The sequence below is a fragment of the Carassius gibelio genome, chromosome A20 (assembly GCF_023724105.1).
Source record: "Carassius gibelio isolate Cgi1373 ecotype wild population from Czech Republic chromosome A20, carGib1.2-hapl.c, whole genome shotgun sequence".
In the NCBI taxonomy this organism is placed as follows: domain Eukaryota; kingdom Metazoa; phylum Chordata; class Actinopteri; order Cypriniformes; family Cyprinidae; genus Carassius; species Carassius gibelio.
This window is the reverse complement of record NC_068390.1, coordinates 28,588,333-28,603,481: the sequence shown is the minus strand read 5'-3', so window position 1 is coordinate 28,603,481 and position 15,149 is coordinate 28,588,333. Positions and strand designations below refer to the sequence as shown.

The following is a 15,149-nucleotide window of genomic DNA, read 5'->3' as shown; positions in this document are numbered from 1 at the left end:
CATAAAGTGGCCAGAGGGACGGTGGGGATGTTAGATGTGCTAGACTCCACCTGAGAGCCAAGGAGCCCAAAGAAAATGGACTGGAATGAAAAGCGACTGGCTGACATTCCAACAGTTTGAGCTGTCACTTCTGCTGAACTCATGTGATGATTTCATATTAACAAGGAAATGCTTGTGATAGTTTGTGGTTGCAGTTGCATTCTTTCTTAAAATAATTATAAGTAGATTAGAGGTGCTCATTCCTGTTCCTGTAGATCTGCTGTACCTGTATTGATCCAAGTGTTCCTGAAAGCCTTCAGTAGATGGTTCTAGTTATGGTGCTAGAACTTGTGGGAAGGTAGATATCCAGGAGCAGGGCTGAGCACTGCTGACATAGAGTATTTAAAGAAGGGAACCATCCACTGGTCTGAAGGTCTGTCCAGCCCTTACGAAAGGAAAATATGTTTACCAATATATTTCTTAAAATATATTGTGATATATTTTAATATATTATTTTCCCTTTTTATTTTCTAATATATTTGAATACATTTAATAATATATTGATGATACATATATTATATAATATATTGCAAAATATACAAATGATTGCTGCTTTCAATATATTGTAATACATTGTAAAAAATAAATATTAACTCCCATATAAGAATATATGCCTAGTTTATTACATTATATTTTCCAATATACTGCAATATATTTTAGTTTCATAAGGGAGTACAGTCTAAAGTTTGCTAACATGCACAGGATTGTTGATATTGTTGTTTTGTGGTGCAGGGCAGATCTCGGTGGAGGGCTTCGGCAGATATCTGAGCGGAGAAGAGAACAGTATCATTCCTCCAGAGAAGCTGGACCAGAGTGAAGACATGACGCTGCCACTCTCGCATTACTTCATCAACTCCTCACACAACACCTACCTCACAGGTCAGCCAATCAGACGCATCGCACAACACCTACCTCACAGGTCAGCCAATCAGACGCATCGCACAACACCTACCTCACAGGTCAGCCAATCAGACGCATCGCACAACACCTACCTCACAGGTCAGCCAATCAGACGCATCGCACAACACCTACCTCACAGGTCAGCCAATCAGACGCATCGCACAACACCTACCTCACAGGTCAGCCAATCAGACGCATCGCACAACACCTACCTCACAGGTCAGCCAATCAGAGCTAGTTACTCTTCGAGGCCATGTTTAGCCTTTGAACATGAACTAATGTTTGTGGTATTCTCACAAATGCACAAATGAGTCCTCAGTGTTGATCGTTTGTGGCCTGAACAGATGATCCAGTGTCAATGTGGTTTCAGATTCTAATGCACTTAGAATTAACCATACGAATGAGGATGAAGGGACAAAAACCTCCCTGCAATTTTTTTTGCACTTATGTAGTTATTATTTGCACTCATGTGGTAGAATTGTGATATTAATGTTAGTTTTTGAGCTAATTGGCTGTACTTCACTTAGACTCAGTTTAAGCACTTCCAATCAGTATACTTAATTTTACAATAAGACTCAAGATGTCTCACCAATGCATTTGTAGATAAATTTAGATGAAGTTCTGCCAGTTATCTCAATCACACAGAGAAAACATAATCACTCAAAAGATCAAAATATATGTGATTTCTGTAACATAAACCATTCTCCACTCTGATTAAAGTCTTTGCATTGAATTTGCTCTCAGCTGAGGTTCATTATTATTGGAGGTGAAATGGTGTACAGTATATACAAGAAAGAGAAACACTATTTGAATGATCAAACTTCATCAGATCAGACAGGTCTTAGGGCAGCTGTGGCCTAATGGTTAGAGCGTTGGACTTTTAACCCAACGGTTGAAGGTTTGAGTCTCGGTGTTGGCAGGAGTTGTAGGTGGGGGGGAGTGAATGAACAGTGCTCTTTACCTCCCTAATACCCATGACTGAAGTGCCCTTGAGCAAGCCACTGAACCCCCAGTAGCTGTGTGTGTGCACTTGGAGGGGTTAAATGCTGAGCACCATTTCCGAGTATGGATTACCATACTTGGCAAATAATATGACTCCGCATCAGCAAAAATGGTACATTAGATACGAGTGAGAGGTTTGTTATCGAGTCTCCTCTTGATGTCCAGTGTGTTATTTTTCTGCAGCGGGTCAGCTGGCTGGAAACTCGTCTGTGGAGATGTACCGGCAGGTTCTGCTGTCCGGCTGTCGCTGTATAGAGCTGGACTGCTGGAAGGGCCGCACCGCAGACGAGGAGCCGTTCATCACACACGGCTTCACCATGACCTCAGAGATCTCCTTCAAGGTAAATTGACAGCGTGCCACAGAAAATGCATTTATATCCCTTGATAGGTATGGACTCTGCAGTCCGAGGGGTTTGAGCTGGGTGAGATGGTTTCGACAGCGATGTGGAGAAACAGAGAAACAGCGGTGAGATTTTGTAGAAAATAAAGACGGCATGAGTTTAAGGAATTATAAGGAGGAACATGAAGGATTATGAGAAAATGTAATGAAGGAGGCACATACGTTATTGAAAAACATATTTGAATGGATTAGAATACATTTTTAGGGTTAGCGGATTTCGTTGGACAATTTAGTTTGTGCACACCTAATTTGTAAAATTCTGTCGCTCAGTTGTGGTGTAATTTCCATGAATGTAAACTAATGGATGGCTTTTCAGGAGGTGATTGAGGCCATCGCAGAGAGCGCCTTCAAGACATCTCCGTTCCCTGTCATCCTGTCCTTCGAGAATCACGTGGACTCGTAAGTGTCAAAGCTCCTTTTCACTTGTTTTTCTTGGAGCAGCATAAAAAATGATTAATGATTAAGTATTAGAGCTTTAGTCACAGGATGTTGTTACGGTTAACATTTACTTCGTACCTGTGTCTGTCTGTGTGGAGATGTTTTTCTAACATTCTGCCCAGGGTTTGTTCTAAACCTCTAACAATACATTTTGTTGTCTCATGCTCTTACTGTGTTCAGTCCCAAACAGCAGGCAAAGATGGCCGAGTATTGCCGATCAATATTTGGAGACGCATTGCTCACAGACACACTGGAGAAATACCCCGTGAGTGAAAAACAGATATCAACACACACACTCACACACACACACATACACACACACACACACACACACACACACACACACACACACACAACACACAACACACAATATGTATTGCCAAAGCAGTTACAGCTAGGCTGCTTACAAATAGTGCACATATGTATTTACAGAAAGAAAAAGATTAATAGTAATAGTAACCTATAAAATGGTCATTTGGAGACAATCACTGTCCAGTTAGTGACACGTTTCTCTGGATCTTTCTGGTGTGTGCAGTTGGAGGCTGGTGTTCCTCTTCCGAGCCCTGTGGACTTGATGGGCAAGATCCTCATCAAGAATAAGAAGAATTCCCACAAAGCCGATGGCAGCACCAAGAAGAAGCTCTTAGAGCAAACGTCCAACCCCTGCAGCGACACGTCCAGCTTGTGTGAGCCCTCGTCTCCCAGCGCAGGTGCGGACCACACAAAAACACCTCAATCTGCAGTCATCAGAGTCAATTGAGCCACATTTTGAACATTTAAGTGTTTTTTTTTTATATATATATATATACACTAAAGCACTATTGCTTTTGACCAGTGGTGCATTAACATCCTCAGGATGCCTCTGATATGAGATCCTTCACATGTATGTTAAGAGATCATCCTTTTCAACAGCTAATGAAACTGTTAGATTGTGGTCTGTAAATGCTGTAGGATCCTCATCAGCTGATGTTTGTGAACTGAAGTCAAGTTTACAGATGCTTCTCTCCTGCTGCTGATGGTCTCTCGCTGACCCCTGCTGACCAACCACCATCATTACCATGAACTCTCTATTTTTTCTGGTTTCTGTTGGTCAGGTCAGACACTAAGTCTTCAGTAATAAACTGTACATGTCTTTTGTAAAAGGGTCGACACATCAGGAGATTCACATCAGCATTCATGCAGACGGGAGCGATGGAGGTGAAAGAAGATTGCAGGGAATGAAGTCGATTGATAAAACGACAGAGTCTCTATCACATAACACAGGTCTGGCCGATGAAAAAGGTAAGTGTATGAACGTGAAGCATGTAAAAAGATCTGCGCACCTCAGACTGGTTAGTGATGTCGGTTCATGTCGTGTGTTGATCAGGAGAAGCAGACGCAGAGAGTGATGCAGAAGAAGAGAACGATGAAAGTAAGAAGTCCATGGATGAGGTAAGTGAAGACAGAAGTGATGTTTACATGCTGTGTGTCATCCGAGTGCTCCATTGGCTCTCAGTTAATGTTTTCATGGGTTAGAGTCTTTCTTCCTGCAAGAGAAGCATGATATATGATTGTCTACAGCTGTTTATTCCAACGATTGGGACCTGAGATACAAAACTACTTGTAGTTGTCAATTTACTCTACCTAACGTTGTTCAAACTTGAAAGTCAAGTCACCTTTATTTATAAATGCTTGTAACAATACAGATTGTAAAAAAGCAGCTGAACAACATTCATTAGAAAAACAGTGTGTCAATAATGCAAAATGATAGTTAAAGGCAGTTCATCATTGAATTCAGTGATGTCATCTCTGTTCAGTTAAATAGTGTCTGTGCATTTATTTGCAATCAAGTCAATGATATCGCTGTAGATGAAGTGACCCCAACTAAGCAAGCCAGAGGCGACAGCGGCAAGGAACCGAAACTCCATCGGTGACAGAATGGAGAAAAAAACCTTGGGAGAAACCAGGCTCAGTTGGGGGTCAGTTCTCCTCTGACCAGACGAAACCAGTAGTTCAATTCCAGGCTGCAGCAAAGTCAGATTGTGCAGAAGCAGGGGCGGATCTACCGGGGTGGCATAGGGTGGCAAATGCCACCCGTAAAAGAAAGCCTTGCCACCCCTGCTGCCACCCAACTTGGCAACAACGAATTAAAGGTTATGGCCAATTTTAAAATTTACGAGCGCGAATCTTTCGTGATTCGTGATCCCGCTCCGAACTCCCGATCTGATTCAAATGATTCACGATCCCCAAACTGACTCAAATGATTCGCGAATCCGCTTCGAACTCTCACATTGATTCAAATGATTCGCGAATCCGCTGCGAACTCTCGAATTGATTCAAATGATTCGCGAATCTGCTTCGAATTCTTGAATTGACTCCAATGATTCGCGATCCCCAAACTGACTCAAATGACTCGCGAATCCTTTTCGAACTCTCGAATTGATTCAAATGATTCGCGAATCCGCTTCGAACTCTTGAATTGACTCCAATGATTCGCGATCCCCAAACTGACTCAAATGACTCGCGAATTCTTTTCGAACTCTCGAATTGATTCAAATGATTCGCGAATCCGCTTCGAACTCTCGAATTGATTCAAATGATTCACGAATCCGCTTCGAACTCTCGAATTAATTCAAATGATCCGCGAAGCCGCTCCGAACTCCCGAACTGATTCAAATGATTTGTGATCCCCAAACTGACTCAAATGATTCGCGAACCCGCTCCGAACTCCCGAACTGACTCAAATGATTTGCGATCCCCATAACTGACTCAATGATTTGCAATCCCGCTCTGAACTCCCGAACTGACTCAATCTGTCTAGGGCACCAACTCCCTGAAGGGGGCACCATCCCAGTCGCTCCAAAAAAAAAAAAAAAAAACTTCCTCCATTCCCCCGTCCGCGCTCGCAACCGCTCGCACTTGAGGAGAATGACCTATAGTCATAAAAACAACTGTAATTGTTCATCTAGGTGTCAGCTATATTGCACAATTGAATTAAATGTTTGATATTTATTAAAATAATCTGTAATCATATGTAGATTATGCTATTTGCTTAGTAAAATATACTTAAAAGATATTCTAAAGCATTATTTTAAAGGAATATCACACAAGTTTAAGTTAAGCTTGACAAAACAATAACACCATATTTTTCGAAAACAATTTCTAAAAGTTCATTTGTATTTGTGCCTATAATGTTTATTTATTTATTATTATTGTCAGCTAATAAAACCTATCCTTCAGGACCATATTCATATAACATCTAAGGCTAAATCTAGCTCTTGACTGGTTGAGTTAGATGATGATTAACAATAAACAGAAGAAAATCAGTTGAGTCTCCCCATCTGGAAATGGCTGTTAAAATCTTGTGTTTCTTATAATAAATTGACATATTGATAACACTGAATCTTTTATAATGCTCTTAATGACATGTGGATGCATACTGTATGCATTAGTGAGTGTGTGGTGCTTATGGGGTATGGTTATTCCTTATATGAACTGTTTCAAATGCAAGACATTGATTGCATGAGATTAAGTTTGTAAATGATAGTCTGTGTCCTTTTGTAGTGTGGACATATATTTATCATCAAACTGTAATAACTGTGACTGAATTCAGTACATATATATATGTCTGCCATATGTTGCCACCCCTCAAAAATTCCTGCCCCCTTCTCGCCACCCCATCAATATTTCTCTAGATCCGCCCCTGTGCAAAAGAATCATCTGTTTCCTGTGGTCTTGTCCTGGTGCTCCTCTGAGACAAGGTCTTTACAGGGGATCTGTATCTGGGCTCTAGTTATCTTGGTCCCCTCTGTCTTTCAGGGATGTAGAGGTCCTTTCTAGGTGCTGATCCACCAAACAAACCAAAACTCTTTAGAATTAGAATTACAGAATACACATATTTGTCATGTGATGTGTGCATCAAGTAGGGATGGTTGATACCACATATTTTGTTTTCAATACAATACCAATACTTTTAATGGCCAGTATCATCGATATCGATACAGATACAATACTTCTAAACTGAACATTTAGATTATGAAATTTATTTAATTATTATGTGTACAATGGGTAATAATACCTACTTTTGTATTTGAAATGCATTTTAACATTCAATATGCCTTAATTGCAACTTATTAGGTAATATTTTTGTTTACCCATGGTTAAATTATGTTTACTTTAGTAGTAACCGAGGAAATCTACAAATACTAGAGTTAAACTACAGTATGTTCACTTTACCATGCATCATTGCCATAAGGGACTGCCAGTAATAGGATGTTGCATGCATAAAATGCAACTTTTTTATTCGGAGAGTGTATGATTTATATTAACAATACAGAATAGAACATGAGCAATATGAACTTTTAACATTAAAATTTAAATAAATGTACTGCACAAGCTAAGGTACAATTTCAAAAGGTTTATTGTGAAATAAATCAAACATATAGCCAATGTTTTTTTCTGCATTGTTCTGGGCTGCCTTTTCCAAAAATGTAAATGCTTTCTTATTATAGGCTACTCTTGGGAAACGCAGCTCTATTTAAATGCACTACTGTCAGAAGTGAGTGAACGCTCTCTGTACTTGATTGATTCTGGCTTGCAACATTTGTGTGTGTTCAGATGAGCAGAAAAATCCCTTCCACACAATTATATTTGTCTAATTTAAGGCATTTTGTAGGCATTATTATTTGTTTAATAAACAAAATCACTGGTACATAAAAACCAGTGTGTGTGTGTGTGTGTGTGTGTGCGAGTGTGTGTGTGTGTGTGTGTGTGTGTGTGTATGTGCGAGTGTGTGCGAGTGTGTGTGTGTGTGTGTGTATGTGCGAGTGTGTGCGAGTGTGTGTGTGTGTGTGTGTGTGTGCGAGTGTGTGCGAGTGTGTGCGAGTGTGTGTGTGTGTGTGTGTGTGTGTGCGTGTGTGTGTGTGTGTGTGTGTGTATGTGCGAGTGTGTGCGAGTGTGTGTGTGTGTGTGTGTGTGTGTGTGTGTGTGTGCGAGTGTGTGCATGTGTGTGTGTGTGTGTATGAGTGTGTGCGTGTGTGTGTGTGTGTGTGTGTGTGTGTGTGTGTGTGTGTGTGTGTGTGTGTGTGTGTGTATCATATCAGGACACAACTCTGTATAATGTCATGGGTATGACACAGGTATTACAAGGAGAGGGTGACTTATGAGGACATAACCCATGTCCCCATTTTTCAAAACACTTATAAATCATACAGAATGAGTTTTTTTGAGAAAGTAAAAATGCACAAAGTTTCCTGTGAGGGTTAGGGTTAGGTGTAGGGTTGGTGAAGGGTCATAGAATATACAGTTTCTACAGAATAAAAACCATTACACCTATGGGATGAACCCACTTTACACAAAAACAAACGTGTGCGCGTGTGTGTGCGTGCGTGTGTGTGTGTGTGTATGCGTGTGTGTGCGTGTGTGTGCGCGTGCGTGTGTGTGTGTGCGTATGCGTGTGTGCGTGTGTGTGCGAGTGTGTGCTTGTGTGTGCGTGTGCGTGTGTGCGTATGCGTGTGTGCGTGTGTGTGCGAGTGTGTGCTTGTGTGTGCGTGTGCGTGTGTGTGTGTGTGTGTGTATGCGTGTGTGTGCGAGTGTGTGTGCGTGTGCGTGTGTGCGTGTGTGTGTGTGTGTGTGTGTGTACTGTGCCATCTAGAGGTCTTTCTGTGCAGCACAGCATGAGATCTCAGTAAATACTCTCCATTGCAGGGTGTAAAAATACTCATCTCACCATTTGGTTTCATACGAGATATTGGATTCATGATTTGTTGTTCTCACAGTGATTTAAATAAATACAGAATTTTAATTAATTCCGGATTTTTTTCTTACTTTTGAAACAGTTCCTTTCATTTACTCAAGTCAAGTCTCCTGCTTAGTTGAAAATACAAACTTATGTATATGTATATATAATGACAGTGCTTGCTTATCCAGTAAAATATTGTAGTGTTTAATATACATTATACACTGTAAACCTGAGGACTGAGGACCTTTTGGTTTTGAGTGGTTACTCCTGTGAGTGTGGATCTGGATGTGTGCGGCGCTGGAGTCACACGTGTCTCTGCTGTCTGTAGGGGACGGTAAATGAAGCCTTCGCCACAGAGGAGATGTCCAACTTAGTCAACTACATTCAGCCTGTTAAATTCAACTCCTTCGAGGCGTGCAAAAGTAAGTCAGTCTGTTCTGGAGATGTGTTTGACGCAGCAGAGAGCAGCTGGCCTTTAAGATCTGTGTTTTCTCATTCGTTTCTCACAGAAATCGATCGAAGTTATGAGATGTCGTCGTTTGTGGAGACCAAAGCGCTGGAGCTGCTCAAAGAAGCGCCGGTGGAGTTCGTCGAGTATCTTTTGTGTTTATTGCACTTTTGCAGATGCATAGAAGATTCTTTCAAATGAAGTGAAATTTAGTTCAACCAAAGGTGTAAAATCGTGAAGCTCTTTTCATCCTCTGTTAGAGAAACTTAACTCCTTCACGCAGGTATAATAAACTGCAGCTGAGCAGAATTTATCCCAAAGGAACTCGAGTCGACTCCTCCAACTACATGCCTCAAGTCTTCTGGAACGCCGGATGTCAGCTGGTGGCTCTGAACTTCCAGACCATAGGTATCTTCAGCTCTAATGCGTTCTGTCTGTAGGCAGATGTGAAGAGTGTCATCAGCACATGCAGTGAGAGAGAGACTGTTCTCCTTTGAGCTTGGACTGTCACACTCACCTGACAACCCAAAGCCACTTTAAACTATGTGTTTGTTTATACTATGTAAGCTTTTCTATAGACGGGTGTTGCTCTTCTGTAAAGTGACGTCACAGAGCACCATCCCAATTATTGATTGGTTTGGTGCTGTATTAGCACGAATGTGCTTGATTTTGGTCTTGTGTGATTGATTGGCAGATCTGCCCATGCAGCTGAATCTGGGGATATTTGAGTACAACGGGAAATGTGGCTACAGACTGAAGCCAGAGTTCATGAGACGGACGGACAAACAGTTTGACCCGTTCACTCAGAACACAGTGGATGGGATCGTAGCACACACGCTGTCTGTGAAGGTGAGGAACGAGCTCAGATCCACAGCTGTCCCAATGTCTTCACTAGAGATGTAGAACCATACTTTACATCTGCAAAAGCTGGATCAGGATATCATATCCAGAGCTTTAATCAGTCAAAGTTTGTGGCCCATTTTGTTTTGTCATCACTAGAGAACATTTAATTACGTCATTAAACAAAATACACTCGGTTCGCACTTTAATAAATGGTGCTTTTGGTTTTACAAGTAAAGAAAAAGGAGCTGTTTCGGACTTGAGTAATAAAAACACATCTCATTAAAATTCTTGATTGTTGGATTCAAGCTTATTTTTCTCAATTGTTTACCATATTTCATTTCTAGCTATTTGAATATATGTTTATGCTATAATGGATCTGTATGCCACAACATTACTCCTGTGCAAAACTAAAAAGAGCAGATTAGTGAGATTATTCTAATATCTGAGCTGTGACTATCCTGTTAGCAAACTCACAGTTATGGTCTGTTTTTGTTATTAGCATCATGTCGATAATGAAAGTGTGTCATTCAGACTGACCAGAGATTGATTGAGTCCTGCAAATCATAAAGTGTCAGAAACATTTGATTCAAGTCAAAATTACATTAACACATGCATATTTTTCTCTATCACTAGCACTTTAGAAATGTTTGTAAAAGTTGGTGGAGTCTGTATGCTGTTGAAGATCACACCACTAGAGGGCAGTCACTAATGAACTATATATACAGTACAGACCAAAAGTTTGGACACACCTTCTCATTCAAAGAGTTTTCTTTATTTTCATGACTATGAAAATTGTAGATTCACACTGAAGGCATCAAAACTATGAATTAACAAATGTGGAATTATATATGGAATTATATACATAACAAAAAAGTGTGGAACAACTGAAAATATGTCATATTGTAGGTTCTTCTTTAGCTTTGATTACTGCTTTGCACACTCTTGGCATTCTCTTGATGAGCTTCAAGAGGTAGTCACCTGAAATGGTCTTCAACAGTCTTGAAGGAGTTCCCCGAGAGATGCTTAGCACTTGTTGGCCCTTTTGCCTTCTATCTGCAGTCCAGCTCACTCCTAAACCATCTCGATTGGGTTCAGGTCCGGTGACTGTGGAGACCAGGTCATCATCACTCTCCTTCTTGATCAAATAGCCCTTGATGCCTTCAGTGTGACTCTACAATCTTCATAGTCATGAAAATAAAGAAAACTCTTCGAATGAGAAGATGTGTCCAAACTTTTGGTCTGTACTGTATATATATATATATATATATATATATATATATATATATATATATATTAGGGGTGTAACGGTACGCAAAAATCACGGTTGGGTACGTACCTCGGTTTTAAAGTCACGGTTCGGTTTATTTTCGGTACAGTAAGGGAAAGAAATGCAAACATTAAACTGCAGGTTATTACTATACACTTTTTAAAAATACTTTTTAATAAAATATATATAAAATAAAAAAAGAATAAGAAATAAAATACTGCTGCTAAGTTCTCCACTAAATAAAATACTCTCAGTCTCAAACCAATATCATATAATAAAATATAATGAAAAATATAAATAAATATCTATGATTACAGTGCAGCATTTCCAATCCCAGCTTGTAGGCCTGCTTCACCAGAACCGTGCAGTGCCTGCTGCTGTAGGTGACAGGGAGACCACGACAGACCAGGCTCTTGTCTTCATGACAACAATATCTATACTTCATGTGGAGCATAAATATAAAGACTACTGTTAAAGGACACCATCAACAGTATTTACGTCAAAATAGACTATGTTTGACAGGTGCAATATTTGAAATCGATAATTATTATTATTTTTTTTTAAATTACATTTATATATGAATTTGTCAACCTATAGACTTTCAAATATCAAAGTGTCATGAATTAATATGTATTTGTGTACAAAATGACATATAAACATATTTTCCTATTCTATTTTGCCTGGAAACGCTTCCAACACGCTTGCATGTCGCGTGAAAAATAGGCGTCGGTTCTACTTCTAGCATGCACGCGTTTTCCGCGCCGCTCCAGCCGCGCCTGAGATGCGCGTCTCACACTGGCAGTCTGCAAGCTCTAACCTGTTAACATGGGAGCTGAATTAAAAACGGACACCCCACGCAGCTGAGACGCTTGCGGCACGCATCCAGTAGGTGTTTCTCAATGTCAAGGAAGGATCCTCGGAAGCCAGTATTTCGAGGATGCTACGTCATCGACATCCGTCGAAGGACTGTTCCAATGTCGAGGATCCTCAGAATTTCAACCAAGGACTGAGTCCTTCGTTCGAAGGATATCCCATACACAGGAAAGGATGCATATGTGTATCCTTGCGCTCTTCGCACTCTCAAATCACCCACAATCCTATGCGCGCAGCTTTGCTATCTAACGTTAGTTAAAAAATAAAAAAATGCCGAACATTAACGTAGTCGGAGTGTTAACGGTTTTTATTTACGTTACCAAACGTTTGTTATAACTGTAGTAAATATAAGTAAAGTTTGACGTTTAAATGCCAGTACAAATTACTGCATTGATATTGTAAATTATACAAATTCAAATGGTTAACTGAACCGGGCCTGGCATTTAACAATTGGTTGCGTCATCGGCATTTGTATCTAAATAACTAGTTAAATTGTCCAAAGTAATTTAATGATACCATTCACAGCGTTATTCAAACGGACCTTTTCACTGACATAATGACGCAATTACGTGCACTTGCTAGCCTGTTCCATTTACGTGTTCTCCGTATGCTAAAGAGGACTCTCACCTAGCCTCTGAAGGAAGTGACTTGGAAGGATCAGTCCTACCAAGGAAGTATCCTTGACATTGAGAAACAGATAGTGTGTCAGAATCAGCTGCAGGGCGGGATTTGCGCTGAACGCGAAGACTTCCACCACTTAATATGTTCGTTTGGAAACACGAAAATGTACCTATGTTCCGCGTACAAAATATTGCATTCCGTCATTCGGTACACACGTGCACCGAACCGAAAGCCCTGTACCGAAACGGTCCGGTACGAATACACGTACCATTACACCCCTAATATATATGATTGACTCAATACATGTTTGCTTTTTGGCCAGTAAGTCCCGGATATCCAGATAATCGTTTCACTGCGTCACTAGATCCCTAATATCTGGGAGCTTCTGCAGTGTTGAATAAGGTTTCTGTGGTCTTTCTCAGATCATATCCGGTCAGTTCCTGTCGGATAAGAGAGTCGGCGTTTACGTGGAGGTGGAAATGTTCGGCCTTCCGGTGGACACCAAACGGAAAGCGTTTAAGACCAAGACGTCTCAAAGCAATGCCGTCAATCCGGTGTGGGATGAAGATCCGGTGGTCTTCAAAAGAGTACGTCTGCAGTGACGAGCACTGAACCATCAGGCAGGTTCTCCATCAGACACTTTGATTTTGATTTGTGTGTTTCAGGTGGTTCTTCCCACGCTGGCGTCATTGAGGATAGCCGTGTACGAAGACAACGGGAAGTTTATCGGCCATCGCATCATCCCAGTATGTGCCATCCGACCCGGCAAGTATCCGCTTGATTTCTCTCGCTGTGAAAGAGCACGAGGACAGATCGCGGTCATTAAAGCATGTCTCTCTCGGCTGCAGGATATCATTACATCAGTCTGAGGAACGAGAAGAACCAGACGCTGACGCTTCCATCCGTCTTCGTCTACACTGAGGTCAAGGACTACGTCCCAGACACTTTTGCAGGTACAAGAGCCAAATAAATCGGACAGGGTCAGTGATAAATCACAGCTTCACTACACTGTTAAGACTCTGAAAGAGCTTCAGCATGTATTCATGTGTTTGGATGTTTGTGCTGTAACGTCCGTCTGTGTCGGTGTGTCAGATGTGATCGAGGCTCTGTCCAATCCCATCCTGTACATCAGTCTGATGGAGCAGAGAGCCAATCAGCTGGCGGCTCTGACACAGGAGGAGGGAGCGCAGGAGGCCGACAGAGAAGAGGTGAGTGAGTTTAACTGAGCTCCAGCAAACACTGAAACACAGCAGCTCCTCGGCTCTGTGTGTGCTGGTGATGGTCTGTGTCAGAAAACTAGACAGTGCAACCACAGCCCTATTCAGACCCGAACTGTTTCTCATGTGGACGTCTGCAAAAATATCGATTTTAAATGTCATGTTTAAAGTAGAGTTGTTCTGATTTCGATACTAGCATCGGAAATATCTCCAATACCACAACAAATTCTGGCATCGACATCGGCGAGTACATGAACCCATATACCGATCCGATACCATTTTCTTAAACAAGACCTAGTTATGACCGCTAGCTTTGCCTAACCACTGCACGGTTCTTCTTCGCTGCTCAGAATGCATTGCAAACACAGGAAGTTGTGCAAACCCCTGTTTAGAGCAGCGAAGAAGAAATGAAGACGCATTAGATCTATATTTGACTGGATCGCTCATCGCGTTCTAAACTGCCAACAGACAGTGAAGCCGCTTCTATATTATAGATCAGTGGTTAGCAGTATGTCTCTGTAGTACCGGTAGTTACAGACTTCCGAGTATATTCGGTCCACGCAGCTGTGTTCAGTGAATATTACTCCTGCAAATTCTACATCTCTGTGTGTGACGGGCGCAGATGCGCGGGAGCTCGCTGTCTTGTAGTCTCTGCCGTGTGTCACTATATGAGGACACGAACGCATAAACCGTCACTTCATGAGAATTTACCGTTTCATTTGAGAAAACTGTCATAAACACAGACACTCAAAGATCTTCATGGCAGCCCATTAAAATAAATGTTCGGTTTAACATGAGTAAATTGACAATATATTAAGCTACTGTTGTAGCCTACAGTAGATTTAGCTATGTCTCTATGTAGTAATAATAATACGTCTCTATTAATAATAATAATTATGCCAAGACGGTTACTTGTTTTTTACTTTGTAATAATAAAAACTTCCTAATCATCGGGAAGGAGGAGGCGGGAACCGGCTGACAATCAAATGTAACTTTAATTATTCAAAATAAACACAAAACAGCGCATCAGCCCCTCAAGGACGACTGATGCGCACAAATAAAAAGCAAAACATAAAATAAAGCCCAGGCCTGGTCGTCGCTCCAGTTTTATATCCTTCCATCTCCTCTGTGGGACTCGAGACAGGAGATGGGTCGCAGGTGTAGTTCATTTCCTAATCACTCCACCGGCCTCACTCGTTCCCACATCCCTCGGCCCCGCCCCACTCGTCACATACTTGTTTTGTTGTAAAGAGATTGTCTGATTAATATATCATTATTCCTAGACTTATTTGTTGCAGTTTTTTATACAGTTATATTGTAAAACTAAAATACCTTTTTTAGTTTGCGGTGTTAGATTTTTGGCTGCATTTGAAGATCTTTTT

At 41.1% G+C, this 15,149-nt stretch overlaps 1 protein-coding gene across 4 annotated transcripts in view; it reads left to right on the top strand.

Moving 5' to 3' along the window:
* Nucleotides 1-15,149, top strand: part of LOC127938267 (1-phosphatidylinositol 4,5-bisphosphate phosphodiesterase beta-1) — an 87,753-nt gene that overhangs the window by 61,267 nt on the left and 11,337 nt on the right. For all 4 annotated transcript variants that reach the window (XM_052534740.1, XM_052534742.1, XM_052534741.1 and 1 more), the window contains exons 10-24: nucleotides 772-918; nucleotides 2,125-2,282; nucleotides 2,658-2,740; nucleotides 2,960-3,044; nucleotides 3,315-3,489; nucleotides 3,923-4,060; nucleotides 4,146-4,210; nucleotides 8,827-8,920; nucleotides 9,008-9,092; nucleotides 9,230-9,354; nucleotides 9,641-9,795; nucleotides 12,973-13,137; nucleotides 13,216-13,315; nucleotides 13,399-13,503; nucleotides 13,643-13,758. In XM_052534740.1, the coding sequence (XP_052390700.1) occupies nucleotides 772-918; nucleotides 2,125-2,282; nucleotides 2,658-2,740; nucleotides 2,960-3,044; nucleotides 3,315-3,489; nucleotides 3,923-4,060; nucleotides 4,146-4,210; nucleotides 8,827-8,920; nucleotides 9,008-9,092; nucleotides 9,230-9,354; nucleotides 9,641-9,795; nucleotides 12,973-13,137; nucleotides 13,216-13,315; nucleotides 13,399-13,503; nucleotides 13,643-13,758 (1,796 nt within the window). The remainder of the gene's footprint in view (nucleotides 1-771; nucleotides 919-2,124; nucleotides 2,283-2,657; nucleotides 2,741-2,959; nucleotides 3,045-3,314; nucleotides 3,490-3,922; nucleotides 4,061-4,145; nucleotides 4,211-8,826; nucleotides 8,921-9,007; nucleotides 9,093-9,229; nucleotides 9,355-9,640; nucleotides 9,796-12,972; nucleotides 13,138-13,215; nucleotides 13,316-13,398; nucleotides 13,504-13,642; nucleotides 13,759-15,149) is intronic.